This window comes from Myotis davidii, unplaced genomic scaffold (assembly GCF_000327345.1).
Source record: "Myotis davidii unplaced genomic scaffold, ASM32734v1 scaffold818, whole genome shotgun sequence".
NCBI lineage: Eukaryota > Metazoa > Chordata > Mammalia > Chiroptera > Vespertilionidae > Myotis > Myotis davidii.
In genome coordinates, this window is record NW_006289814.1 from 481818 (window position 1) to 496186 (window position 14369).

Consider the following 14369-nt stretch of genomic DNA (forward strand, 5'->3'; position numbering starts at 1 on the left):
CAGAAAAAAGAAAAAGGACTTCTGTTTTCATTAACTTGTTTATCTAAACCTCATACAAGTTTATTGATAGCAGTTAGAAGGCACGTATGCAGTCAGTGCTTTACAAATACATCGCCTTAATTCCTCTCACCTGGGCAGTTTTCCAGGTGAGAAAAATAAGGCCCAAAGTGGCTAAGAACTACAGAGGGCAGGGCTGTGTCCTTTTCACTTTAGTATCCCCCATTGTGCTTAGCAGGGTGCTTTGCACATAGTGGTACTTCAACATTGCAGGGCTGGCGACTCTCCTAAAGAATAGTATGTCTAATTCTCTCAATTTCTGAAAAATCACACTGAGGCTTGGAGCATGAAAATGAATTCCCAGTCATATAAATATTCAATAAATAAAGATCTTTATCCTTCAAGGAAGCCCATTGCCAGAACTGATTATATTCACTGGGGGTTTCATGCTGCTCAATTCTGGGTCACTTGTGAATTCTGGCTTCATTTCTTAAATTAATTTCTTTCTTTCTTTCTCTTTTTCTTTCTTTCTTCTTTCTTTCTTTTTTAAGAGACATAAAGTAAGTTAAATTTATTATGCTTATTCCTCTGTGCATTCATTTGAATTCAGAATGCTTATGCTTCATGCAGGAAATTTAGAGAAAACGTTAAAGTGAATTGCAACGATATATAAGGAAGCAACTTTTAAATAAACCTTAGGTAAAGTTGATGATTCACAGAATTCCATAAAGGTAGCATAACAAATATATTTGAAGACAAGATGGTACATCCTTAGAAATACTCAAGCAGTTGGCACCTCTGCTGATTGGCCATGTTGGTAGAGCTCTCAGCTACAGAACATTCTAGAATGACTTACCATGCAGACCTGAGTCTCCTTATAACCTATTTTCTTATTCTTCAGACACTACTTCCTCTTCCACAACAATCCCATAAACTGATTTACATGTATTTACTTATATATTTTATCACCATGCATGTCCCTTCTATAAGGTTCTAAATTCCTAAACAACAGGGACAATATTTACTAATCATAAAAGCTACCCCTGATTATCTGGTAAGTAACTTGCTATCATGTCACTTTCACTATGGTTTGTTTCTAAGCTGCTCTCACAGATCTTTATACACATGGTCTCTAATTTTTATAACTCTGTGGGGGGAAGTAATATATTACTACTCTTGTTTTATAGAGATGGTAACTAAAGAGAAAAAACTTTCATTATTTCCAATTTAAGGGCCAATGACACAGATTTTGAACAATCTCTCTGGCCTCAGTCTTCATGATTTTTCTTAAAAGAAAGCACTTTGTCTTAGAAATTATAAATTTAGCAGCTTCAAACAGAATTCATTTATTAGTTCATGTCTGTGAAGGTCAGAAGTCTGGCATGGCTGGGGTCCCTGATCAGGGTATGATAAGGCTGAAAGCAACGTGTCTAACCTGACTGAATTCTTTTCCTTCCTCTTTTTTTGGAGCACATCCTCAAAAGCTAGTACAGTAAATCCTGCCATGGGCTCTTCCTCACACCCACAGTTTTCATTTGGCAGGAAAACCTTATCAGCATGCCTGAGCTATCCACAGAATCCCTTAAGATTAAGTATACTCACTTTGTTCTGCCAGTGGCTAAGTCTCCCTTGCTTCTCTTCCCCAGGGCTTGTTGTAGGCAACTTGTTTTTCTAGAAAGAATAAACGCACCAGGTTCAGTTACAAAATATATATAGAAAGATTCAAAACAAAGTCCTTCTCCTAGGGCAGTGGTCGGCAAACTGCGACTGGGCAAACTGCGGCTCGCGAGGCTCATGCGGCTCTTTGGCCCCTTGAGTGTGGCTCTTCCACAAAATACCAACCGACCTCTGCACATGGGCCACGAAGTTTCAATCGCACTGTACATGTGCGCCCGCACGTGATATTTTGTGCCTAGAGCAGCTGCCTAGAGCTCAGTTTCCCCACCCACACATACTTGCTGTAACTGACAAGGAACCAATCAAATGCTGTTCAATCGGATAAGTGTATAATGGTTTCTGTGTGGAGAAGAAAGGGTTGTTGTGCTTCAACTGGGCACTCAGGGTTACTGCATACAGCTTCATCTAGGAAAGAATAACAAATCCCGCAGGGGAGAAACAGGAACCCTCCATCATGTAGTTTTGATAGTGGGGAAGGCATGTAATAAGAATAGAGACACCATTGTCTAATAATTATTCACCTTACTTACTAAATAGGAAGTTTCCTTACAGACTCTGGGAAACTGGAGTATGAAACAAGCCTGTGAAAAGATAAGATGCCTCAATGGGTCCATTACTCAGAAAGGAAATACATTTTGAAAACAGACCAAGGACAGGACACACTTTGATTTGGTTGCTGTGCTGGAACCCTGACCCGCTCTGAATACTGACCATTCTCTGGTCCCAGGAACGGGCTGAGCTGTTTGTAACATCATAGATTAGCCACCTGGTTATCCAACTTTGAACTCCTGAAGGCCAGACTGCAGACCCTCCCCTCCCCTTTCCATGTTATACTTGCAGCTCACAGCTGCACGTACCTATCTTCTCACTCCTGTGTGTATATAATCAGCCAACTGGTGAGGGGGGTCCGACCAGAATTCCTAGGGTGACTAACTGCAGGCTCTATTGGAACAAATGCTCATTTATGATTCAACCCTGTCTCTGTTTAAATTGGCTCAAGTACTGACACGCGGCCTCGGACCATTGTGTCCACTTTCAGTTTCATTGCTGCACCAGCAGTTTCATTGCTGGCGTCCGGGAATGGGAACAGGATGCTCAGGCAGCATTTTTGCTAGTCACTTGCCCAAATTCTTATAGTCAGGCAGGTACTAACTGCAACTGCAATATGCTTATGTGGACACTGTATGTGAGTTCCTTGAGCAGGTTTTTAGTACATTTTATTCTAATTCCAATTCATGCTTAGTCATGTCTGTCATTTCCTAAAGGTCACTGAGTTCTAGAAAACCCAGCCATCCCTGACTGGCTAATGGGCAGCCATTGGCTCCCTGGTAAGAGAAGATGCAGGTGCAGAAAGAGACAGAACTCTGAACATTAAGCCATTGAGAGGAAACTTCTTAGGTAAAGCGAGAGCCTAAAACAATTTCATGCTGCTTCGTGTCTACGTTTCTAATGAATAGTTGGTGGAAGAGCCCCACCAAGAAGTACTTGTCCTAAGACCGATATCCTGAGATCGGGGAAGAGAAATCACAGCTTCGCGGCCTAGCAGGGGTGGACAGTCGCCTTGTCTGCTGCCAGCACAGTTACTGCTGGCTGAGAAGCCAGTCTGACAGCGTTCACATAACCAGGTCCACGGCAGACCTCTATCCGTCCAACCCCTTCATTAGGCAGCAGGGCTTCGGGTTGCCTGGATTAGAGTGATTGCTTTTGCACTACATTTGGCATACAAGTCTGTTTCCCAACAAACTGATCCATTGATAAGAAAAATAGACCACTATTGGGGCATCTGGACACTGCAGAGGCTGTTTCCACCCTAAGATCAGTGACGTTATTTCCAAAACCAACCTTCTGGACGTCTTTTGCACTCCTCATTAATGCACAGATGGGCCGCACTGGACACTAATTACTTACTTTGGAACCACCATAGGTATGTCCTTTCCACTGAATTTTAAGCTCCCCCAGGGGCTGTGTACAACATCTAGGTACATCTTACTATTGCTCACAGCAATTACCACAGCTCAATAAATTTATGATCATGACGTTAAAAAAAATAAAAATAAAAAAATAAAGTCAGAGCCTAAAAATATTTACAAGAGTAAAAACATGTCTATACTTAATAATATAAAAAGAGAAAGTCATTGCCGGGCTGTGCAACAAAGGAAAACTGGATGGCACCTGGATTTAGAGATTATTGCCATAATCTGCTGGCACATAACCTTTAGGGAACCAATTGGCCATTATGGGTAACAATATTTAAATTGAAGGTGTACAAATCTAGACGTTATAGACATAGCTATTTCTCTTTGAATTAGTTCCTATCCTTTGGTAAATAAAAGATATAGCCTCATAACCTTGGAAGATATCTTAAGACAGTATTTGTTCTTGAGTACTATTGCATCAATGGCAACAGCACTTAAAAAACCTAATAATTTTAGAGGATGAGCTCTCTCCAAAGGTCTTCTCAAAATTGTAGTTTATTGCACTAAAAACAACTTAGAAACCACACTCTCAAAACTGTGGTACTGTGGGAACACCGTTCAGAGTATGCTGGATGTTCAAGGCCAATCTGAGCGTGGGAACCCTAATCAGGATGCTCAAAGTCAATACCCAGCACCGATGAAGGTCCAGTTCCTAGCAGGGGAACTGAGACCCCACAGTTAGCATAGTGAAGCAGAATCAAGGAAGAACTTACTCCAGCAATTGGTGCAGCGAGCAGGATTAAGTACTTCCAACAGGTACTTTACACAATGGAATACTATCTATACTAATATTAGCCCTCATGTCATCACAAAATGGCTGTCACAAGATGGCTGCATGCACAGCGGAGAAAGGGCCTGGCAGCCGCTCTGCACAATGAAGCCTGTGGACAGGGCCCAGTGGAGGAAGCAGGTCGCAGCAGGGGAGGGCAGTTAGGGGCAATCAGGCCCTGGCAGGGGAGGGCAGTTGGGGGCCATCAGGCCAGCAGGGGAGGGCAGTTGGGTGCCATCAGGCTGGCAGGGGAGGGTAGTTGTGGGTGATCAGGCCAGCAGGGGAGGGCAGTCGGGGGTGATCAGGCCCCAGCACGGGAGGGCAGTTGGGGGCCATCAGGTCAGCAGGGGAGAGCAGTTGCGGGCAATGAGGTCAGCAGGACAGAGCAGTTGGGGGCCATCCAGCCAGCAGGGGAGCAGTTAGGCATCAATCAGGCCAGCCGGGAAGCAATTAGGGGGTGATCAGGCTGGCAGGCGAGCAGTTAGGAGCCAGCGGTCCCAGATTGTGACATCCCCCAAGGGGTGTCAGATTAGAGAGGGAGCATGCTGGACTGAGGGTCACCCCCTCCCCCCCGCATGAATTTCATGCACTGGGTCTCTAGTGTGGCAATATAAAAGAAAGAACTCTTAACACTTATAACAGCCTGGATAGCCTGGAGAATACTGGCTAAGCAAAGTAAGCCATTCACAGAAACATAAGTATCACCTGATCTCACTCATATGTCGAATCTAATGATCCAAATAAACTGATGAACAAAAATAGATCCAGAGTCATAGTAGCATGTTGAACCTTAGAGGGAAGGCAGAGGAGGGTGGGTGGTAAGAGATCAACCCTGACCTTGTATGCATATAACCTGTGGACACAGACAATGGGGTGGTGAGAGCCTGGGGTGGGGGACAGAAGTGGGCTGGAGGAGGTTAATGGGAGAAAAAGAGGAACATATGCAATACTTTCAACAATAAAGATTTTTTTAAGAACCCAAAAACAACACTCTCTCCTTTGATACCCCCAACAAATGCTGCTTCTTCAACCATGCTTGTTCTCTGCTTCACCCATCACTGCCAGAATAAATCGTTTTCATCTCTGATCTCTCTCTACACACCCCTAAATTCTATCGTGTGTTATAGAAATCTGCTTGCATGTTCTTCTTCTCTTGTGAGGCAGAAGTTCCTTGAAGTCAAAGACTTTGCAAGTTCACCATGTTCACCCTCTTCCTGACATTAATAGAGCTTTAAACATATCAAATGCTCAGTGCACTTTTATTCAGTGAGTGAATGATTGGGAGAATGAAGCTTGCGATGTCTAGACACTTGTTCCATTAGCTCATGAGCTCACACAGGTAAACACATGAACATCTGCACTAGGCATCCCACAGGTGGATGTCCTAGGGAGGACCTCTTTGCTCAAATCCACTTTAAAGTCCTGTCTCCTTTTAAATGGAGGAACAGCATGATTAACCAAACTGAAGTGAATGAAGACCAAGGTGCCAGCAGTTGGAGAGACACACTCCTTAGTTTGTCAAGGAAGGAAAAAGCTGAGTTTCAGAAGCCCAGAAAGGAGAGTTCTTCTTTTGGTTCCAGTGAAAGATGCTTCTAGAACCTTTGGCTTATTTGGAGTCCTGGATCTCACTGGAATAAGACGGTGGAGAGTTCACTGGTTCTGGATTGGCCACTGGGTTTGTCACATAGACAGTTTGAAAGACCACAGTGCCCTGAAAAAGACAGGCACATGGAGGTGCGTTAGTGAGAACCACAATTGCACAAAGGCTTTAGATATTCCTGGACTCCCCATGTGCCTGGAGAGGAAACAAAAGCCTAACAACCTTTCTAGTGCCCACACTCTTTAGGGCATCTTTCCACCCACTAAGGGTCCTACAAACTCACGTTATTGTGTGAATAGCGGAATAGTTTGCAACCAAAGTGGGCAGACGTGCAGGCAATGCAGAACTCCAAGAGGCTAAAGATGAACAGCACAGCAGAAGCAGTCACTCCAGAAACCTGGAACCAGAAAGATAATGGAGGTCATGAGTGGTGCCCTGGGAATGTGAGGTCTGGCTCAAAGCATGGCTCTTCATAAGACCATAGCTAGGGCTTTGAGGAAGTCCTCTAACTTCATCTTAGCTTCGTGTAGAAAATATCTCCCCAAGTTATGTGAGGGTCAAGTATGTTTGTAAAAGAATTATTTTAACACGTATTACCTGTGTTGTTCTAAAGAAAAGAATAGTCATTGTTTAGGAAAACACCTTGATGACTTGTTTTGGGTACAGGGCACAAAACCTAAGGATGGGGTCTGGAGTGAAACAGTGAAACAGTGAAACTATTCTGTGTAGGAAGCGAAGAGAAATTTGGGAGTATGGACAGTCCTCAGAGAGAGCAAAGAAAGATGGGTAGAGGAGAAAGACGGGACTAAGCAACATGAAGGGATGGTAGGGCCTACAGAAAAAAAGGCATCTTGTGAGAAATTAACACATTACAAAGCAGGGATGTCTAACCTCCAGGCATCAGTAGTTACCTCCACCATCCCTCTGAACCTTCAGAGAAAGTCAGCTACTAAAACAATCTTCCTGGCTTCTGACCATGGCATTTGTGGAGAGAACTAATTGGGATTGTCTTTAACTTAAGAAAACGGTGAGTAAAAGCATCCCCAAATGGAACTAATTCAACAGTGGTCAATTTCATGTTAGCACCAGGAGACATCTAAGCCCTGTCTTTGCTGTTCTCCAACAATGCTCAGGAAAATGGGGTCTCCCACTGTATCTGGGGAGAAAGTTTGGGTAGAATCCACTTTATCATAAAAGGACAAGAGATGAGTGACCCTAATAACATTGGGATTCCAATTACAGGAGAGAATAAATATGAAAATGAAAGTGCATGGCACTTAGTAGGTATCAAACAAATGTTGGTACAATTATGATTTTTAAAATGGCTTTGGTGATAGCTGGCTGCTCAGAAAATTCTCTCTCATGGAGAGACCCCTCCTTAGCACTTTCCTTCTCTTCCCTCTTGATTTAGCAAGCATTTATTTTTTTATTTTTTATTTTTTTTAAATATATTTTATTGATTTTTTACAGAGAGGAAGGGAGAGAGATAGAGAGTTAGAAACATTGATGAGAGAGAAACATCGATCAGCCGCCTCCCGCACATCTCCCACCGGGCATGTGCCTGCAACCCAGGTACATGCCCTTGACCGGAATCGAACCTGGGACACTTCAGTCCGCAGGTCGACGCTCTATCCACTGAGCCAAACCGGTTTTGGCAGCAAGCATTTATTAAACATCTGTTTGCTACGAAAGACTAGGAACGCATCCCGAGAAGCACAATCTAGTGAGGAGGCATATACAAATGCAGATAGTTATAATTTAAATCAGACATGGTAAGAGCTATGAACGTCCCAATAGTAGTGCCTCAGGGCACTGAGGAGAGAAAGTTTCATTCTCAGTAGAAGATTCAGTGATGTGGGTTTGAACATCTGTCCAGGCAAGGGGAACAGTAGTATAATGATGTCTTAAACAAGGAATTTCAGAAGCTTAGGGAGAAGGGGACTTTAAAAATGATGCCTGTCCTCTTCAAATATTTTTAACAACAACATTCTTTTATAAAGAAAGCTTTCTAATGGGAGGAGGGCTGGGAAGATGGGTGAAAATGTGAAGGGTATGAAGAAATACAAATAGGGAGTTGTAAAAACAGTCACAGGCAGGTAAATTAACGTACAGTATAGGAATGTAGTCACCTCATAAGTTATATGTGTCTAATCATTACACCATATACTTGAAACTAATATAGTATTGTTTGTCAACTGTATTTGAAAAATTAAAACACCCTTCCATGAGGGAGAAGGGTTCCTCTAGCAGTTTAGATAGTTATTATTTGGTGAGTATTAATTCATGCTTGTTGAGACCTTGGGGCACCCCATGCCTTGGTTCATCTTTTGCTAAGCTATGTTGAAGTCCAGCCCTCCTTCTTCTGGACTGAAGCCAGAGGTGTGTGGGTGCATGGGATGGAAGAGATCTCTTTCCAAGATCAGACATTGGCAGAAATGAGATTAGAAGTCAGGGGTGGTGGCTCCAGCCAGTATGGTGACTGAGAAACTGGTGAAAATGGCTGGATTCTGGATGCATTTTAAAGGTGAAATCAACAGGATTCCCTGAGGAGTTGGCTCAGAGGTGCAGGAGACAGAATGGGTCAATCAATGATTTCACCAGAGTTTTTTCTGAGTGACTTGAAGGATGCAGTGCCATCACCCTGGAAAAGGCAACCTGTGAGAAGGTTTGGCAAATAAAAACTGGCGCTGAGATTTGGACATGTTAATATCCAAATATAAGATGGAGAGTGGACAACTGGATACTAGATACGAGTTTGTGAGAGATGTTTTGCCAGAACATAGACATTTGGAGTCATTGTCATAGGAAAGTGTTTTAAGTCACCAGACTGGATGGGATTGCTAAGGCAGAGAGTAGAGAGAGAAACAGAAGAAAATTGAGGACGGAGTGTGAGAAATTGGGGAAAGACGAGAACCATCAAAAGAAAAGAGAGCAACCAGTGTGGGTGCAGGAACACCAGCTGCAGGGCCTGAAAGCCAACTGGAAGTCCACCAAAGAGGAGGAATGATTGGGCGCTTGAATAGAGGAGTTTTTTGGAGAACCGAGGCTGAAAGTATGGCTAGCATGGGTTAAAGAGAGATTATGTGAGGAGAGAATTGGAGACAGTGAGGCAGACAACTCTTAAGGAATTTTCTGCAGAGAGAGCCAGAGAAATGGAGTGGTAGCTGAAATAACCAAGAAAAGGTTAGTGTGTTATTGAAGATGAAAGATACAAAAGTGTGTTCAGATGTTGATGTAAAAGCTGTAGCAAATGGCAGATAGTGATATAGAAGAGAGGTAGGGCCAGGGAGAGGGGAGAAGCACGTGGAGTGATATAACTTGAGTGAGCAGAGAGGGCAGGGCCACTGTGTAGAGGGAGACATTGAGTTTACATGGGGCTCACCTATAGCTGAATTTTTAAATGTTAGCCAAGTGTCCCCTGAGGTCTTGAGATGTGTTGTAAATGCAAAATACACACTGGATTTCTAAGATGTTTCACCCAAAATGCCAAATATTGATATAATAATTTTTTATACAGGTTATAGATTGAAATGATGTTTTATATTTATGGGGTTAAATACATGTATTATGGAAATTAATTTCAGTTTTTTTCACTCTTTAATATGGAGACTAGAAAATGTAAAGTCACACACGTGACTTACATTAGATTTCTATTTGATAACATGAGTCTATAACATGGGATAGCTTATTTGCCTATGCATTTCTTTGGCTGCTTTCACACTGGATTGAGCACTACAGCGGAGACCAGATGGCCTGCAAAACCTTAAATGTTGACTCGCTGTCCCTTTCTGAACACCTTTGCTGATCACTTTATCTATGAAAATTGGCAGGAAGGTGAACATGTGGGTAGATGAACAGGTTGGTGGGTACCGGTGCATTATCTCTATAACTGCATTTAATTCTCCCAACAATGTCAAAAGATAGGTCCTCTTTTATAAAGATAGGAATTAAGACTAAGAAAAGTCACATGCTTGGAGCAGCAGCAATAACCTACAGGTCAGGGACTTGAAATTGTTCTGAGAGCATCTGTTTCCTTTGGTGCTTGGTGAAGCAGCTTGGTGGGACCAGGCCCTTTCCAATGATTTCCTAAAGATAGCTACATTGGAAACCAGAGGAGAATGGGTCAAGAGAGATACTTACCATACCACTGCAGGGATAGGAGCTGAAGGAGCTATGCAGGTTGTTGATCGCCATATCTGTGATGAAGAGCATGATTCCGACCAGAGAGCAGATTGCACTGGCGATACTCAAGCCCATGCTACCCTTCAGCTGAAGAAGATACAGAGAGAGGGTCAGTATGAGAAAGGAAAACAATTGTAGCTGAGATGAGCAGAGACACAACAAATGCTTCATAATGTGAATTCCTGGAACCCTAGATGTGGGGCAAGTAAAGAGATGTCTTGTGCAAAATAGTTTTGATGGTAAATTAACTTTGAAAACACCTGGGTTGCACAAAGTTAGATCTTTTGTGCAGGACTTTTCAAAGTCTTTAACATGGATTATGGATCCCCTGGAGAGGAGACTACTAAATACAGATCCCTCCCAAGTTATCTAACCATCTTCATAAAGTATCTCATGGGACAAGTATCCCCAAGAATAATGTTTAGGAATCACTGGACTCATTTATCCCACAGGACATAGGCAGGAGTTTCAGCCCACGTGTTCTGGGATGTGACCGGCTCTGATGCTCCATGATTCTGGTCTATGTGCAGAAAGGCATGCCCAGAATTGATCTTCCCTGTGGATTTTTTAAATAGATCTCATCTGGTTTAGGACCAGGTCATCCTGGGGAAACAAAGGTACATTCTTGGTCCAATACTTGGGGCCACCAATGCTTGCCCATGTTAATTCACAGAACTAGTTTGGAAGGATTCCTTTGGGAAGCTGCTGCCTAAGCCTCCCCTGGCTTCCCTGTAGTAATGTCTGGCACTGGGCTCTGTGTGCTGCAGGCAGTCGGTGCCTGCTCTGCTGGAGGGCAGCCTAGCACTCCTGGTTGTTTTTTGCCTCCCCTTGTAAGATCCTCTTAGGAAAGTTATTCTCTCTGTCTCTTCACACCCTGAAGCTGCCCTTCCTTCTACTGAATCTTCTGGACTGTTTCCCATTTGTGATTCTGTCCAGGTTCATGTGGTCTTGTAAGTGAGTATGAGTGAGCATGCATGTCAGTGCTCTGTGTCTGGTTATAAGTAGGTGCAAGGATAAGGGAGGCATTGTGTATGAGCTTGTTTCCCTCCATGTGTGTGTCCCCTAAAGGTCCACAGCTGGGAGAGCCTGTCTCAGGGTGGGACTTACCAGGCAAGAAGATCTTGGTAGCTGTTCTGATGTCACTGAGAGGGATCCTGAAATGATGAACTGGCACAGAAGAGAGGGAGTTTAGAAAGAGCCCAAAGAATGCTAGCTGGTTTGGTTCCGTGGATAACATGTTGGCCTGCAGACTAAAGGGTCCCAGGTTTGATTTCAGTCAAGGGCACATGCCTGGCTTGCGGGGTTGATCTCCAATGGGGGCACGCAGGAGTCAGCCAACCAATGATTCTCTCTCATCACTGATATTTCTATGTCTCTCTCCCTCTTCTTCTCTCTCTGAAATCAATAAAAGTATATTTTGCAAAAAGATAAAAAGAAAGAGGCCAGAGGTCAGGGCCCCACTTTCAGGCTTTTGTGTTTCTGATCACACACATGTTCTCTCATACATGCTAGGATCATCTGCTGGGACCTCCTACTCAACTCAAGGGAGGGGAGAAAAGGAAAGGAAAGGGAAGGAAAGAGAAGGGGAAAAGAAAGGGAAAGAAGAAAAGAGAAGAGAGAAAAGAGAAAAGGAAAGGAAAGGAAAGGAAAGGAAAGGAAAGGAAAAAGAAGGAGAGAGGGAGGAAGGGAGGGAGGGAGGGAGGGAGGGAGGAAAAAATAAAAAAAGAGCTATTTGTCACCACTAGACAGGGCAATAACTTGGGATAAATATGCATTTTATAATCCAGTACACCTAGTTCTAAACTCTAACTTGAAATGCATGTGATCTTGGGTAAGTTATTAATTTTTCTAAGTGTATATTTCCTCTTCAGAAGAAATGGGGAAAACTATATGTCTTCTTAAGTGGTATTATCATGAGATAATTTGTTCCTTGCATCTAGCATTTGGTATATCTTGCCCATGGTAGATACTGTACATAGTAGATACTCAATAAAGTCACTTCTTTTCTTGTCACTTATTTTCTCACAGGCACTTCTTGTTGGCCTCCCAAAACAATTCAGTCAGGCATAGGGGCTCTGGAGAGAAGGAAGGGGTCCTCATATTTTCACTACTTTGAGATAAAAGCCCAGTATCAGTCATTTCCTGTATCCAATTTGGTACCTTTTAGTACCAAATTTCAGAAGAAAGTTGCCTCTCTGCTATGATGAACATCAACTATGAGGGTGACAGGATAGATTGTGTGCATCTATTTCAACACTGATGTTCTGCAGGCATAGTGGCTAATGGGATTCCCTGCTGTCAGTGACAGTCTGAAGGTCATCAGCTATGGTTTAATGGAAGCTTTGCTCAGCCCTATAATAGATAGTCCTAGAGTCAGTAAGGCAACAAAGAGCCTAAGTGTCCTGCAGGAAAAAGGGAGGGTGGTGTCATGAGGGTTGATGGGACCTGAGCAGCCTAGTGGGAGGGGAAATGGCCACCAGGGCCTTTGAGATGCCTTAAGAGAATCTAACACTCAATAGGAACTATTTTGTGGCTGTGGCGTTAGTCTTCTCCATTTCTCCAAACTCCACAGAAGTCTGTTATACACACAAGTGTCTGTGGTTGGCTGAGTTCCAAGTCTGGGTCTGTGCTGAACAGAGTGAAGACCTCAGCCTCAGAAAATGAGACTTTTATGGGAACAAGAGAGAGCAGGTGCTCAGACAAAAATGCTCCCAAGAATCTAAGCCCTGCAATTTTGCAGATGCTGTGTGTGTGTGTGGGTGGGTGGCGGACAACTCTAGGATATTTTATTTAAATCTCATGGTATATGGTGACTTTGCTGATGTCCACGCTACTCTGGAGTTTTGTTATTTTTGAGAAAACTCCCTTGGGTCACAGATATGTGATTTGAGAAAAATTGTGTTATAGTGGGTAGAAAAGGACATTTTTGATAGGAGAGGGATTGGATTGCATATGTGTGCCTGTGGAGGAGGGAAGACACTAAGGAGAATGGAAAAGAATCATAAAGGCAATATATTGGAGAAAAGAAAGTATCTGTGGATCTTAACCTTTTAAAGGATTATAGATCACCCTGAAAATATGATCAATACTATGGGCTGTCCCATAAAAACAAAAACATCTATGTACCAAATATTTTGTAACAAGGTGGACTCTGAGCCCATCAGAGGACTCCAGGTTGAGTACCCACTGCTTAATGACTATTCTGTGGCTGGGCAGACACTCAATTACTGGTGAAATGTTTTCTCCTGGAGCTCCAGTTGTGGGCTTCTGTCCAACAGCACTTGAGCACTGGGGTGATGAACTAGGAAAAGGTTTCCTAACCTCTAAGGCGGACTAATTAGAAAAGGTGACCTAATTGGGGTGATGGTGCCTTATCGGGCTGGGACTTGGTATTATGAGCTGAAGTTTATCTCCTCATAATCCATTTTTTGAAGTCTAAACCCCCAGGACCTCCAAATGTGACTGTATAGATATTACCATACTCACTATAGTTGGAATTATGACTTTTTTTTTTTTACTTTACAATGGTGAAAAAGCCATACACATTCAGTAGAAACTGTTCTTTGGATTTTGGATTTTGACATTTCCTGGGTGAGTGATATGTGGTAACATACTCTCTGGTGATGCTGGACAGAAGCAGCCAGCCTCAGCTCCCTGCCAGCCATGCAATCATGAACCTAAACAACCCATTCTCTACAGTGTAGTATTTAATGCATTTTTTACTCAGGATATTTTCAATTTATAATGGGTTTTTGGGGCTGTAACCCCATCATAAGTTGAAGAGCATCTATATTTAAAGATAAGGCCTTTAACAAAGTGGTTAAGGATAAATGAGGTCATGTAGATGGGCTCTAATCCTATATAATAAAGAGGGAATATGAAATTGACTGTCACACCCTTGCACAAGATGGCCACCCCCATGTGGTCACAAGATGGCCACCACAAGATGGCCGGCAGGGGATGGCAGTTGTGGGTGATCAGGCCAGCATGGGAGGGCAGTTAGGGGGTGACAAGGCCAGCAGGAGAGGGCAGTTGGGGTGACCAGGCCAGCAGGGGAGGATGGCAATTGGGGGGGGCCAGGCCTGCAGGGGATGGCAGTTAGGGGCAACCAGGCTGGCAGGGGAGGGCAGTTAGGGGTGACCAGACTGGCAGGGGGGGGGCGGTGGGG

At 43.4% G+C, this 14369-nt stretch overlaps 2 protein-coding genes across 3 annotated transcripts in view; both read right to left on the reverse strand.

Annotated features, from left to right (window-relative positions):
• Window positions 1–1730, reverse strand: part of LOC107182890 (membrane-spanning 4-domains subfamily A member 8-like) — an 18114-nt gene extending 16384 nt beyond the window's left edge. Inside the window, exon 1 of the mRNA XM_015563129.1 lies at window positions 1600–1730. The gene's annotated coding sequence lies outside the window, so the exon portion shown is untranslated. The remainder of the gene's footprint in view (window positions 1–1599) is intronic.
• Window positions 1731–5659: 3929 nt separating this feature from the next.
• LOC102769399 (membrane-spanning 4-domains subfamily A member 8) overlaps window positions 5660–14369 on the reverse strand; it is an 18133-nt gene continuing 9423 nt past the window's right edge. For both annotated transcript variants that reach the window (XM_015563128.1, XM_006762523.2), the window contains 4 exons: window positions 11309–11368; window positions 10160–10288; window positions 6303–6416; window positions 5660–6130 (listed from right to left, as the gene is read on the reverse strand). In XM_015563128.1, the coding sequence (XP_015418614.1) occupies window positions 6026–6130; window positions 6303–6416; window positions 10160–10288; window positions 11309–11368 (408 nt within the window). In that variant the 3' untranslated portion in view covers window positions 5660–6025. The remainder of the gene's footprint in view (window positions 6131–6302; window positions 6417–10159; window positions 10289–11308; window positions 11369–14369) is intronic.